At 35.5% G+C, this 14,319-nt stretch overlaps 1 protein-coding gene across 1 annotated transcript in view; it reads right to left on the bottom strand.

The window, feature by feature from the left end:
* Positions 1–10,446, bottom strand: part of LOC103552785 (transmembrane protease serine 11G-like) — a 39,680-nt gene extending 29,234 nt beyond the window's left edge. The window contains exon 1 of the mRNA XM_008523001.2: positions 10,325–10,446. Coding sequence (XP_008521223.1) covers positions 10,325–10,332 — 8 coding nt within the window. The 5' untranslated portion in view covers positions 10,333–10,446. The remainder of the gene's footprint in view (positions 1–10,324) is intronic.
* Positions 10,447–14,319: the final 3,873 nt, after the last annotated feature.

Below are 14,319 nucleotides of genomic sequence, written 5' to 3'. Positions count from 1 at the left end.
CTTCTTTCTTCTTTGCTGTCCCAAAGTGGTTTTTATCTCTTTTCTTCCATCTATTTGTTTCTTCTGCCCCATTCTTATCACATCACTTTTTCCACCTCACTCTGTTCATTTCTTATTCCCCTTTTCCTTCACTTTTTTGTATCATATTTTTAAAAACAAATGCGTATATTAAGAATATTATTCACAATTTTTAGATTACTCACTCTCGGAAACTTAAAATCATAGGACATCTCCATCTCCACAACACCTTCACCTATTCAGGCTACCTCTGAATTACCTTTCCTATTTGTCCCCTTTTTTGCATTTCCCTAATACCATCCTACCTCAGGCATTCAATGTGTTTCATCTAGACAATCACAGTAGCCATTAATAGATCTCTTTATCTCCAGATAATTTCCCCTCAAAGATATTCTACAATGTTGCTGCCAGAATTATCTTCCAAATATGCAGTTCTGATAATGTGATTCTCTAGCTCAAAAATCCTCAGATGTTTTTCATTACATAGACTGTAAACTCTTTAACTTAGTATCCATTCATTCATTCAAGAAATATTTATAGAGATCCCATAATATGCTCAAAACTGATTCTGTTGCTGGAAAAATTGTGATGAACAAGACAGATAAGTTCCCTGTTCTTATGGAGCTCACAGGCTAGTGAAAGGAGACTGAAAATAAAGAAGCCAACTAATAAGTTTCAACTTGGGAAGGTAAAACATAGTAATGAATAGAGAGTTACTGGAGGCTAGGGGGAGAGGATGCTTAACTGGGTAGCAGGGAGTCATCCCTGAAGAGATGCCATTTGAACCAAGAGTTGACTTGTGAGGAAACAGCTTCTAGAAGAACTTGGAAAAGAGAAACCAGGTGGCAGCAAGTACCTAGAGCTGGAACAGGAGTGAGCTTGTTGAGTTTCTGAAAGAAATGAGGCCACTGTGCTGGCTCACAGTGGGCCCAGGAAAGTGTAGACAAGGTTCAACAAGAGAGACAGGTGAGGACCAAATCATAGGACCCCTGCAGGTCATGGCAAGGTGTTATTAATTCTAAGGTTATAGGAACCCACTGGACAATTCTAAACACGTGAGGGACATTTTTAAAATAAGAGTCTTTCATTTGCTGTGTCTAACTTACTTTTGGGCTCTCCCTTTCACACGCACTATTCTGTTCTTTACGTTCACCCACACCTGTTTTGCTCACAACACACAGTCTGCCTAAAATGTCCTCTCTTCCTCTGTATTTCTAGCCTCCTTTTCCCCAGCTGCTGCCATTTCCATTTCTAGAAACTTTTCAATGTGCTGCTCTAATGCCTTCTCCCTCCTTTAAGAGCCAGTTCCTTTCACAGCTATCCCACCCAGTTAGCAGCTACCTTGAGGTTTCCTATACTGCTTGTTGCTGTCTATTTTTTTTGTCTTGGTCATGTTCTATTTTCTGTTCTGGTTATTTGTGCCAATGACCTCATCCTTCTCCCTACCTCAGCTGCCCACTCTCATATTTATGTTCTATCTCTTTTCATTACCAACAGCTTCGATTTCTCCATAGTTTAAATTTTAATCAACCAACTCTTTAACTACCACCACTCACCTTTCCAGCTCACTGCCTTAGTAACCTAACTTCACTCCCACTGGGAGCTGTAATCCACTGATCCTACCATCTTTTCACTGTCTCCCATCACCCTCATGTTGGCATTGCTCTCTTACCTAGCATAAATCCCATGGTCCCTCATTATACTCATTCTCTGTCATATATCCTCAGTTCCTGTAATCCTTTCTTGCTTTGTCATAATCATCTGGCAAACTCCAACCCTGGTTAAATAAAACAGTTAATAACTGCTCTGACCAAGGCAGTTGAGCCTCTCTGTAGAAGTCACACTCATTTTGGAGATTCGGTAATCAAGGGATCTCAGTCCAGATTGTTCTCTTGTCCCCAGTTTCCTATTACTCACCTTTACATTTCAGGGGCAAAATACCCTCCAGGAGGTGATTATATTACTTCAGGTAAACATAAATGGTATATATATATCTCTGATAAGCAATCTTAATTGTTGGGAGAATTCTTTCTACTTGTGTTTGATAAATTTGCAGTGTAATCAGTGCCTCACCAGGGTGGTTCTAGGTAGCCTTAGAGCCCCTGAAAAGGTAGGGAGTGGTCCTTTACTCAAGGTTGCCCCACTTTACTCCAAACAGGTTTGGGAGACCAAAGGGTGAGGTTTCAGGGTGTAAGGGTGAAGCACAGGTCACCCTAACAATAATAATAATGTTGATAATAGCTTTCATTTATATAGTGCTTTATAGTTTCTGAAGAGCTTTAACATACCCTGTGACACTTGATCCAGCCAACTTCTACATAAGATTCATATGGTAAATATTATTATGCCCACTTTTCAATTGAGGCTAAAGAGATTTGTCCAAGAACATGAAAGTACATAATTTGTTGAGGCCACCTGAGTTCCCTGTCTTCTACTTATGAACATTTTCATCTGTACAACACAGGTTCTAATCCAAAATTATCGCAGCAAAGACCAATGGGACATGTTAGAAAAATAGAAACTTGGGAACAGAGAGGTAAATTTTTCTGAGTAGAATTGTACTAAAAAATAATTTTATTTTCAGCCAAGATCCAGGGGTCTAGAAGAGCTCCAAGCCTCATAAGAGTAGAGCATGGCAACAGTTAAGAGCTTCTAGTCCCATGTGGAGCAGTCATGGCAACTGAGGCCTTACTGTGGAGCTGCCCAGCAGACCATGTGGGAGAGGCATGCCTGAGTCATGTGGTGTATGTCTCAAGATGATGAAGTCCCCAGCTGTCTGGGCTGTGACCTTCAGGGCACCCCCAAAAGAAGTGGATGCCAGAAAATGATTATTCCTGTTAAAAAGACCTAAAATCCTTTGGTGAAGAGAATTAGTTTGCTTACCAGTGCAACACAATAAATCATTCTATAGGGTCTGTTCTCAGAAACATGGAAAGGAATCTAAGTCAAAAAAGTATAATAAATCCCAGAAAGTCATCTGGCCATTTGTTACACAGGTGCCTCTGGCACGAGGGTCATGGTGAAACCCTGTTTTAATGTAGTGAACTCTCTTCTCAGTGGCACCTCCCTTGAACCCATTAGTAATGATAACCTTTTATATTTGCAGTCTTTTGTAGTTTTCATGGCATTTATCTCAAATATCGTTACAGAAGTAGAAACAGATGTTGGGTGTGGTCTAATGACACATAGCTAGTAACTGGTGGAGACTTGACTCAAAGTCAGGTCTTCTGACCCCAGATCCATGCTTCTTCCTTGCTGTTTGCTCTAAACTGCTATTTATTTTGTAATAAGAGTACTTCAGTAATCTGGATTATAATTTCTTAGTTTTTCATAAAATAGAGAATTTTTAGAGAAGACATGAATATTTTGCCAAAGAATTGGTATTTGAGCTTGAATTGCAAGAATTATAGAGGATTCCATTTGTGTAAACTTCAAAGGATTGGCAAATTCCAGTAAGTACTGTCAAAGCTATACTTAATTGTAGTAATTATAAAAAAAATTAATAACAATAAAACTTGATTAAATTTTTTATAGAATTTTTCCCTGCCTTGTCTGTGATATATTATTATGATTGCTGAAGCATATAAGTACCCTCATAATAAACCCATACAATGAGCATTTGTTTTAAAAAGAAGGCCTTATAATTTGCATTTTTTCTTGAGGATGTCAACCTGGTACAAAACAAAACAAAACACCTATTACATTAAGAAGGAGGCATCTTGCATTGTTAGTTTAATAATCCCAGTCTACAATTATCCTATCCTACCTCTCTATTTATAAAAAATGTACTCATCTTTAAAACCTCACCCAAGTGCTCTATTTGAAGTATTCATTTTCTGTCCTGCTTAAAATTGCTCTTTCTTTGAGTTGTTAGCGTTTTGTAAATTTCAGTTGCAATCATCACATTTTTTGCCATATCCACTCATACCACTAAACCAATTTCCTTAACTTTTTAAAATGGACTCATTTTTAATATAGCCAATCCCCAAACAATAATACCCACCAAATACTGAGTTTGCTATACTAGCTCTATTTTCTCTAATATGCATTAAAATAAATCCTACCTAAAGTCATCTCATATATCACCAGCAGTATGGGTACTGGTCTTTTACGTAATGCTGATAAAGAACATTGATTATATCTGTGCTTAACTTTGATTAAACTCTAAGTTGTATTACATTTGTTACTAATTATTGTTCTGTCTCTCTCCCTCTTACTAGAGATCATGTTTCCTTTATCCTTCTACCATGTGCCCAGTTATAACTCTTGTCCTTGGTAGTAATTGAGTAAGTTTTGTTGTTGCTGTTGTTGAAATAACATTGAGCTCATCTTATTGTTATTTAGATTCTTGGCTGGCGTAAGAAATATCCGCAGTATTCACTCACTATGACCACTGTTTATGAGCCTGAAATTATCTGTCTGGTTCATTTATCAAACCTGAGGATCAAGATTGCATTTTAAGTCAGTAATATGTCAATACCTAGGAAATTTGGAAGGCATTTCCTCTTAGATGACTAGTAAGCTGGAGAAAAGAATATAGCCTGTGCCATGAATTTGTGAAATGAGATTAATTGTGGATGGATTGGGCAATAGTAATTTCAGGCTACAAACTACTCTTTTATAAGTCCATAAAATAAAATAATTACTGTACTTTACTTATTCCTACAGTGACGTTTAAATATTTTACTATGTTAACACTATTTAAAAAAAGTAAAAAACACTGTTTTACTTAAATGCTACACAAGGAGAAGAACTCTTCTTTTAAAAACTGCCTTAGTTGTATTAATTGTGTATTTTTCACTCTTAAGTTATTTATTGCCTTTGCTTACAAACTTCTTGGAACTAATAGATTAGATAAATCAGTTCCATATGATCTTGGCTTATTTTCACTTTTTGCCGTCATATTTACTAATGAATAATCCATTTCCTAAAAATGACATATGGAGGCAGAAATTATCAAGGGAAACACTAAAAAACTGATTACATGAAACAAAGGAGGGGAAAAAAACTAATGATAGCATTAAATCTTCTTTTTATCAAATTTTCATAAATAAAATAGAAGTTAAGTAGCAAATTGGAAGTTATATGTTACAAATATGAAAAGGGATAGGTTAACTTATCAACGTGAATTAAAAAACCATTAAATATGCATTCTTTTTAATCTAGCAATTTTACTTTATCATTCAAAGATGATTACCAAGTTTATACTAATACTAGTGCGGCTAGTCACTGAAATTATAGCAGTGAACAAGCCTGGTACTGTGTCGAATTCATCATTGTATTTTTAACATATGAAATATGGTAGATGCTCAAGAATCTTTTTTATTTAAATAATAGGAAGAGAGGAAGACTCAGAGAAGAACCCTAAAGAAGACTAACATTTAAGATATGGGCAAAGAATGAAGTATCCTGAAAACCAGAGGAAAGAAAATAAGGAGAAAAATAAGCGTGATATGATAACAAAGGATAAAGGATATTCAAGGAAGGATTCATGCACAGTTTCAAATGCTGTTTAGAAATCAAGTACAACAAAAATTTAGAGTACTTATAGTGGGTTTGAGGAAAAATTGGAAGTGAGGTGAAGTACAGTGGATATCAATAATTTTTTTCATGAGTTTCTCTATGGATGGCAAGAGAGAGACGAGTCATCAAGGTGTATGGGGTTGATGGAGGATTTTTTTTTCTTGTGAAAGAGACAGTTTTGAGTATACTTACAGTGGTGTGAATGAGCCAGCAGAGATCCTGAGACTGGGATGAAGATTGGGTAGAGAGCATACTTGAAGGATCATGGATTCTAAACTATTAGGTTCAGACATATGAAATTGCCATTTGTGTAGGTCAAAAGTCATCATATATTGACGTTTTCATATGGAACAACCTAACAGATTGGAAAACTTGGACAAATTGTAGACATCCTCTTAAGAGCATGAATGGGTATGAGTAGGTTTGTTGGTTCCATGTCAGAAAGTTGAAGGAATTCTCATCTAATTGATCAATCACATTATCTCTTAGAAGTAGTGGAAACATGAGAGAGCAGGTGGTGAGAAGTGGAAATTTGAGGAAGTTGGAGGAGTTGGAAATAATCATTGTGGAAATGAGAGTATAGACTAAGGAGGTGTAGTAGGAATGGTGGGTAGAGTTGAAGGCTCAGATGAATTGGCACCTCCTGCACATTTGTGAGATTTTCTGTAGCACTCCTCAGTGGTCTGGGCAGAGGTGAATCATTGTTCAGATAGTTATATTCTCTCTAGAATTTATCTAGAATGATAAAAGAAATATGGGACAAGAGAATTTAGTGGAGTTTAAGACATTTTTTAAAAATTTGTTGAAATGACAAACATAAGGATCACAAGAGAAACAAAGATGAATATGTGTGTGTTTGTGTGTGTGTGTGGAGGTGGAAACTGATGGATATGACTAATTCATAGATTAGAAGAGCCAATGAATTAAAAAACCCTGATGCCTTACAAGGTTAGGATAGTGATAGTTGTTCAAAGTTATGATTCAGAGAGAGTAATTTCAAGTCATGACAAAATCTAGGGTGTGGACATGAGAGCAGTATTTGAAGAGAAGATTATAGAGATGAGAAGATCAGGAAATAAATGACTAGGATGCTGGAGATCAACAACATGGGCACCGATACTACCTAGGGTAAATGTAAAACTTAGAGTAGAGGAGAAGATAGGGAAGCAAGAGTCAGTCTTCAATAAACGAGGGGCATAATCATAAGGACAGCAAAGAGGAAGGAAAGAGGGTAGAGAGCAGAATTATGTGAGCCTCAAAGAAATAAGGTAACTCACAAGGATGTGGAGAGTAATGGTTCAAGGTAGCATTAGAAAGTGAGGAGGACAAAGACTAAATCTTCAATAATAAACCCTTATTGGAAATGGCTGTAAAAAATACTGTGTCCTGAGGGAAGAACTCTCTTTCAATTGTCCAGGGGTTAGGGAGTATTCAGCAAAAAAAGTTTAGGATATAGAGTAGTTTGCCATCATGGGATGGCATTCCAGAAATTGTGAAAATGCAGATGATAATTTATTCTAAGGAAACAGTTTTGAATGTGTGCAAAAATTAGCCACAGGGATGTTCATTATTAGAGTGTTGTTTACAATATGTGCATCAATTTTACCAAGATTGAAAAATAAAAAAATAGAAGAGGTTTCGATTAAGGATGATCTATCATGACATTTTCCTGTAAAAAAATACTTAGCCATGGATAAAACAGATACATTTGTGTTACTGTCTTACTTAAAAAATATGATAAAAAAGAAAGCATGAATTTATGAATATGTATGTATATAATGTGTGTGTATATGTTCTGATAAAGCTTTAATTGCATTTTTAAACTTGGAATTATGCTACTTCAGAGATACTAATTACACTTATTCAGTTTAGGGACGTTCCGTCTTCTCATATTTTTCTATTTAGTCCTAGTCCTACATTGACAGTGCTGCACTCCTAGACCCCAAGGCACTATTCCAGAAGATGGAGGAAGCCTCTCATTCAAATGACAAGTTTGGTTTCCAAATTAAAGTCATTAGGTCCTGTTTTCTACATTTATATGTTTTCACTTGATAACGTCCTTTTATGCCTATTGTTATAAAACCCAAATTTGACTTTAACAATCAATGTGGGAAATAAATTAAAATCCACTGATGAGTGTTTCTACATGGAAAGAGACTCTGGGCGATTGCTAGAGGTAGCGGGGGTGGGAAGTGGGGTGAAATGGGTATAGGTGGTTAAAAGGTACAAACTTCCAGTTATAAAATAAATAAGTTGTGGGGATGTAATGTACAGTATAGTGATTACAGTTAATAATATTGTATGTTTGAAAGTTACTAAGAAAGTAGATCTTAAAAGTTCTCATCACAAGAAAAAAATTTGTAAATATGTATGGTGACAGATAACTTGACTTATTATGGTGCTCATTTTACAATATATACTAATATCAAATCATGATATTGTACACCTGAGATGAATATAATGTTATATGTCAATTATATCTCAATTAAAAAAAGAGATATTTCTGTGTGAGGTGCAGAGACATGTAAAATTAATCTGTACCTTATTGTAGGAATGAGATAATCCAATGAATTTATTTTATATTTATTCATTTTTAGGTAAGAAATCAAGGACTAAATATTATAAATGTGTTTACACTCATTTATATCGCTATATCTAAATACAAAGCAGCTTTCTAGAAAAGTTAACAAAATATTTCTGTGTTAAAAAGAGTCTTTAAAAGTGGTATGAAATTTGGTTAAGTCAAATGGAGGTGACCTAACAACCAGCAGCTGATAGGTTGTTAGTTGGAAATTAGTTAGTCCCAAATAAATTTGAAGAACAATTAAACAGTTCAACTAACATATGACGTCCCAAATATTCTACTAGGTGCTGGCTTATACAACAAAAAATAAAGTCTGTTTTCTTCACATTACTCACTGGTGGCAAGAACTAATAAAGTTTTATTTGTGTATTCCAAATGGAGAAAACCCTCTGAGGTTTAATTACACTGAGGCATGGGTTATCAATGGGAAGAGCAGGAATAGCTTTTCAACAACACCCACCCACCCCGCCCCTCCTACCACCCTCATCCCCTACTGTTCCTCTGAGCCACAAAGCCAAGGAAAGTCAAAGCAATACAGCAAAAATCTACAAAGTAGGCATACTGATTTATCTGAAGAGGGAAAGGGACCATAGAATTTTTAAGGATTTCGGACCTGGAGGGGAAAATTTTGAAAATCTTGAAAATAGAAAGTAATAGAAATGGAGAAGTTTAAATGGTTTCTTGGTCTATTGACCAGATGTAGGTCTTTTGCTTTTCCCAGATTTTTATTTCAGTGTATTTTTCCCCTCTCTCTCCTTTTATGTCACTTTCGTTTCTCTCTTTACCGTTCTGGTTGATTTCTTTTGCTTTTAACCAGCTATAATACAGAATTGACATTCACATAAGCCTTAAAAGAAATTGAATTAAAACTATATGTTTATTCATCCCTATGCCTCTGATGCAAAAAATGGTGATTGGTACATAGTTCTTGAGTAATTATGTGACTAGTACAGATATTGAACAGCAAAAAAAATTGAATTAATTGGACTATCTTTATGGATTTGGAATCACCATTTTTTCCCATACAGAATGGAGATACTTTTAAGTAAAAATAAAAATAATATTAATAATAGTCTTCCTGTTTCATTACATTCCGTTTAAAAAGTAAATCCTAATGTGTGCCAGTTCTAGAAATAATATCACTAAGTTTGTGAAAAGTTGGGTTTTTTGTTTATTTTCTTTTGTCTTTTAACAACCTAAACAATTTGTGGCTGGAAGGTGAGCAGGTAAAAAGGGGACCATTTTGAACAACTGTAAAGAATTAAATCTGTTGCGGGAATTGTGGTTTAGAAATCTGCGTGTGTTTAATTGAGTTTTATACACAATGTCCAATTATTACCAATGAAACAAAGAGTTCCTTTGAACAAACTTGAAACTCTGGTTAAACATCATTAGAAAAGACATTTGTAATTCCCTCATTATCTTTAATAATTTGTACTAATTGACATCATATTTGTACAGAAAGAATTAATATTCAAAATGTAGAAAAATGCAGAATGGATCAGACAGGGGAGTGGGGGCTAAAAAGCATTTAAGATTTATTTTCTATAGACTTCCTTCCAAATTATTAAAATATAAAAATCTTAGAACTATTTATTTTCTTCTCACTTTTTATATTCTTATGTACTAATTTTTTATATTCTTCTTTAAGTTTTTATCTTAAAAGGCAAAGAATTTCTCAAAGGATATTTAAATTCTTATTTTTTTTTGAGATTTAATAGTATTTATCAATTTTAAGATGAGGTTAAAACATAATACTTCCTATTCCACTTGTATATTTCCTCTATTTTCAATGTATCAATTAAATGCATAATTTAGAAAGATCTTGAGTAGCACTAGATATTCTAAACTCTGGACTCAGGGAGAGAAAACACTTTCTTCCTTGCTGCATCCTTCTAATCCTACAAACTTAAATAATTTTACCTCAGGCTCTCTGTTTTTCCTCCCTCTGTCTGGGGTTATTTCACTTCACATTAAACTTTCCAATTAATATCCAACCTGTTAAACTTTTCAGATCCTCAATATAAAATTGTTAGCATGGTTTCCTGAAATAAAAAGTATTAACATTACTGTGTTATTATTTTCTCCAACAACAGTAGAGAAAAAAATCAGCTATTGAATTCCCAATTCAGAATAATTTCCTGAATTGGAAACCACAATCTAAAGTAAATCTTTCAAACAAAATAAAATTAAACTTACTGATACATTATACACTGTTGAGAATGCGAACTCCTCCACCTCTGTGCTGCTTTCTGATTTCTCGGCAACTGAGTAGCGTCCTGGGCCTTCTTTCAGACTTGTAGGCTGACTAAAGAAAGAATGCTTAAGGATTTAAAATAAACTAGTTTAACAAGTTGGGATGGGTAAACTTTAACCAATAGTATGGTCTGAGGTGAAGAATCACTTGATAAATCTTTGTTGCAGGAAGTAAGAATTTCCTGGTTCTGGCTAATTAAAATTACATGAGAAATAATATCGCATCCAAAACCTAAGCAACACCCTTGAATACTTGGAAAAGTTTTGTGTTTGTCTTTCAAGGGATGGCAGTCTTCATTCTGAGTCAGTACAAGTCTGGTCTTCAGGTCCTGCCATTCATCTCTTTCAGATGCAAGAATGAATAAGATCAGAGGTTTTCATAAAACGTTTGCTGGCCCTTGACTTGCTTTTCTTAGGGCAATGCTACATATCCTGATTATGTCTGGCCCAGAAATTCATTTGTGTCTGCTCTAAAGAGGAATCCAGATTTAAGGTGGGAAAATGGAAATATATTTGTGCCAATTGCCAATGTAAAGGGTTTCACCTGCTAATTGTCTCCTCTCTATGTGCTCTCCTTTGTAGCTACAGTGACATCTACCTTCTTTGACTTTGAGGGATCTTTTCTGTGGACGCAATCTCTTTGTTCCCACTGTGCCGTGCCCCACATGCTGAAAACATTGTTTCCCTTCTTCATAGTATAGTTCTCAATTCAAAATCCACCTCACTGTAAGAGTCAAGTAATTTGGTTAGAATCTGTCTACACAGGGTCTGGGGACTCTGAAAGCCCATACTCTAAGGTGGCTTCTTCAGGATGTTGTTTTCCCAGCTCTCACGCTATCTGAACAACACTTGACTCATGCTTTCCCTTCAAGTAGTCATCTAGTTTCAGTTTGGCTTATTTTCAGGTTAATAGACTCATTTTTCCTGTTAGATAGTGAAAAATTCGAGGTCAGCAACTCTCATGTCTTTGAATGAATGCTCTTACCAGCACCTCTGCAAACCCTTTGGCATTCAATACTTACTGAGTCTTTCTTTTAGTCGATTTGACAATCAATATTCATATTCATATTTCAATCCCTCTTTTGTTTTGAAAAAAAGTTTTTGTCAAAACAGGAATATATGATATTTACAATAAATGAACATATGGTCAAATTAACTAATAAATAAAAATCCTATATCTTTGTCAATTTTCTATTAATGTGTAATGAATTACTACAAATTTAACCACTTAAACAACAGCCGCTTATTACCTATTTTCATCCTCTAGGTCAGAAGTTCAGGCAAGCTCAGCTTTATTCTCTGCTTAGTGACTCAAAGGCTGAAAGCAAGGTGTGGGTTCAGATGGGTTCCTATCTGGAGGCTATAGTAAAGAATCACTTCCCAGCCCATTCAGGATGTTGGCAGAATTAACTTCCTTGCAGAAAGGCTAAGGCCCCTGTTTCTTTACTGCCTGTCATCTGGGACTGCCCTCAGTTTCTAGAAGCTACCTGATGCATTCCTTGATGCATGGTCCCCTCAGGATAAGCCACCAACAGTGCATCTTCTCACACTGGAAATATCTTTGACTTTTCTGCTAACAGGAAGAGAAAATTCTCTACTTCTCAAGGACTCTACTTCTAAAGGATTGTATTAGACCCACCTGGAAAATCTCCTTTTTGATTAACACAAAGTAAACTGATTAGTAATCTTAGTCATATCTACAAAATTCCTTTTGCCATGTAATGTAACATAATAATGGGTATGATATCTCATCGCATTCACATTGAGATTAGGGCAGAAGATCTTGGAGAACCATTTTAGAATTCTGCCTGTCACAATACTAAAAGAAAGTATTTTTTCTACCTTTTAAATGATATGTTTAATAATATTAGTAGTTTTTAGTGAAAATCCAGCATTCACATACTCTAGGCATATGGTCGATTGGTTTCAGAAAGCAAACTTGCTAGAATGATGAGCAGAGAAGAGATTCTATCTAAAGGGATTCATTTGTGCCTGCGACAGCACAGTGTGTTTGGAGCACTACAAGTACTTTTAAAAACACTAAAATGGAGAACGGCAAGAAAGAAGGAGCCAAGTTGGGAGGATAGCGTGGAAGCTAGGAAGAGGATAATCATGAAGTTTTTGTGTATCATGAAAATGAATTTTGTCTTTACCCTATAGAGCAAGGGCTCTTACTTTCTTTTTGTACCATGTTCACGGTCATCTTTGGCTGTTTGATGAAGACTATGGACCCTTTCTCAAAATAATGTTTTTAGATGCATAAAATAGAACACATAGAATTATACAGAAACTAATATATGTTATCAAAATATTCTGAACATTTCTTATTATAGGGGTCAGCCCCATGGCCAAGTGGTTAAATTTCCGTGTGCTTTGCTTCAGTGGCCCAGGTTTGCAGGTTTGGATCCTAGGCGTGGATCTGCTCCACTCATCAGTCATGCTATGGAAGCATCTCACATACAAAGCAGAGGATGATTGGCACAGATGTTAGCTCAGAGCTGATCTTCCTCAAGCAAAAGAACCCGGAAAATTGGCAATGGATGTTAGTTCAGGATGAATCTTCCTCACAGACACACACACACAAATTGTCATTATAGTAATAAATAGGATTCTCTATTAATATATTAAATAACAGCATATAGCAATGAGTCTAATAACTTAATTTCAGTTTTGATGAGTATAAATGTCTTTTAATATATATGTAAACTGCTAAATGAAATGAAAATATCTATGATTTCTTTTGATGACAAAGTCACTGATACAGCTTATGTTACTGCTTTTTTTGTGTGTGCTATTTTATAATGGAAAGAAATAGTAAATTTCTGTTAAAAGCAAGTGAAAATAAAGATAATATTTTCTCATAACCAATGCTATTTTATAATGGAAAGAAATAGTAAATTTCTGTTAAAAGCAAGTGAAAATAAAGATAATATTTTTTCATAACCAAGTTGTTATCTGTAGATTAAGTATCTCTTCTGCAGGAGGTGGAAAATTAGAGGTATTTGAAACAGAGGTGCAGTAGAATGGACAAGAGGACATCAAGATTGGAGAAGGAAGATCAATGTGAGGTTCTTCCAATGTCCAGACAGGAGATGATGGGAGTGAAATAGAACTTGGTCATTTGGATTTATGAGTTCAAAGAATTGAGGCTAGGTGTGGGTCATCCACTTGGATGTTGAAATTGACCACAATGAAGACAGGAATTAGGTAGAGAAGTCTATTTTGAGCGAGGTGCCTAATACCTCAATAAATGTGGGAGTGATCAAGTGGCTGGCAGTAATTAGGAAGAGCAGTTTGTGGTATCTCTAGAGGCATGAGCCTATACACTAAAAGTAACATTTTTATACTAGTGTGAAGCAGTAATTATTGGGAGACCACACAGTATTTGGAAACTTTTAGTTCAGAGTTGGAAGAATTCTGACTCAGAACTAGGGCCAGAGAGAAAGAGCAATCACTTGGGAGGGCTACAATGAAGGGATGTTTTCGAAAGGAAGATCCAGCCTTTAGTGAGATGATGAGGAAGCATTTTGAGAAGAAGTTGAAGATATAAGGACATTTAAATAAAACAAAGCAGGGAGGACTCACTGGAACCAGCTGAGAAAGAAGGTAGTAGAGAGATGTTAAACCAGTGGGGAAGACGAAGAGCAGTATGAGAGGAGAAGAAACCACAGGCGTTATGGGAAAGAAGCAAAGTGGAGGAAAGCGTAGGTAACCACAGGAGTCTTCATTTGGTGCAGTGCTAGAGGGTTCACGGAGTGAGGAAGGGAGGATGCTATACTTTACAGTTCATGACCTTCGTATAAGATTTACTTGATAACAGACTAGCCTAATATTCTGGGCAAGGTCTATATACGTAACTATTTGATGTAGCAACTCAAAGGTAGGCATTGAAAATGATGATTATAACCAAAAATGTGGTCATTCAAAAATATATAATA

The sequence above is a fragment of the Equus przewalskii genome, chromosome 3 (genome assembly GCF_037783145.1).
Source record: "Equus przewalskii isolate Varuska chromosome 3, EquPr2, whole genome shotgun sequence".
Taxonomy (NCBI): Eukaryota; Metazoa; Chordata; class Mammalia; order Perissodactyla; family Equidae; genus Equus; species Equus przewalskii.
The sequence above is the reverse complement of the archived record's forward strand: the minus strand, read 5'-3'. Positions and strand labels throughout refer to the sequence as shown.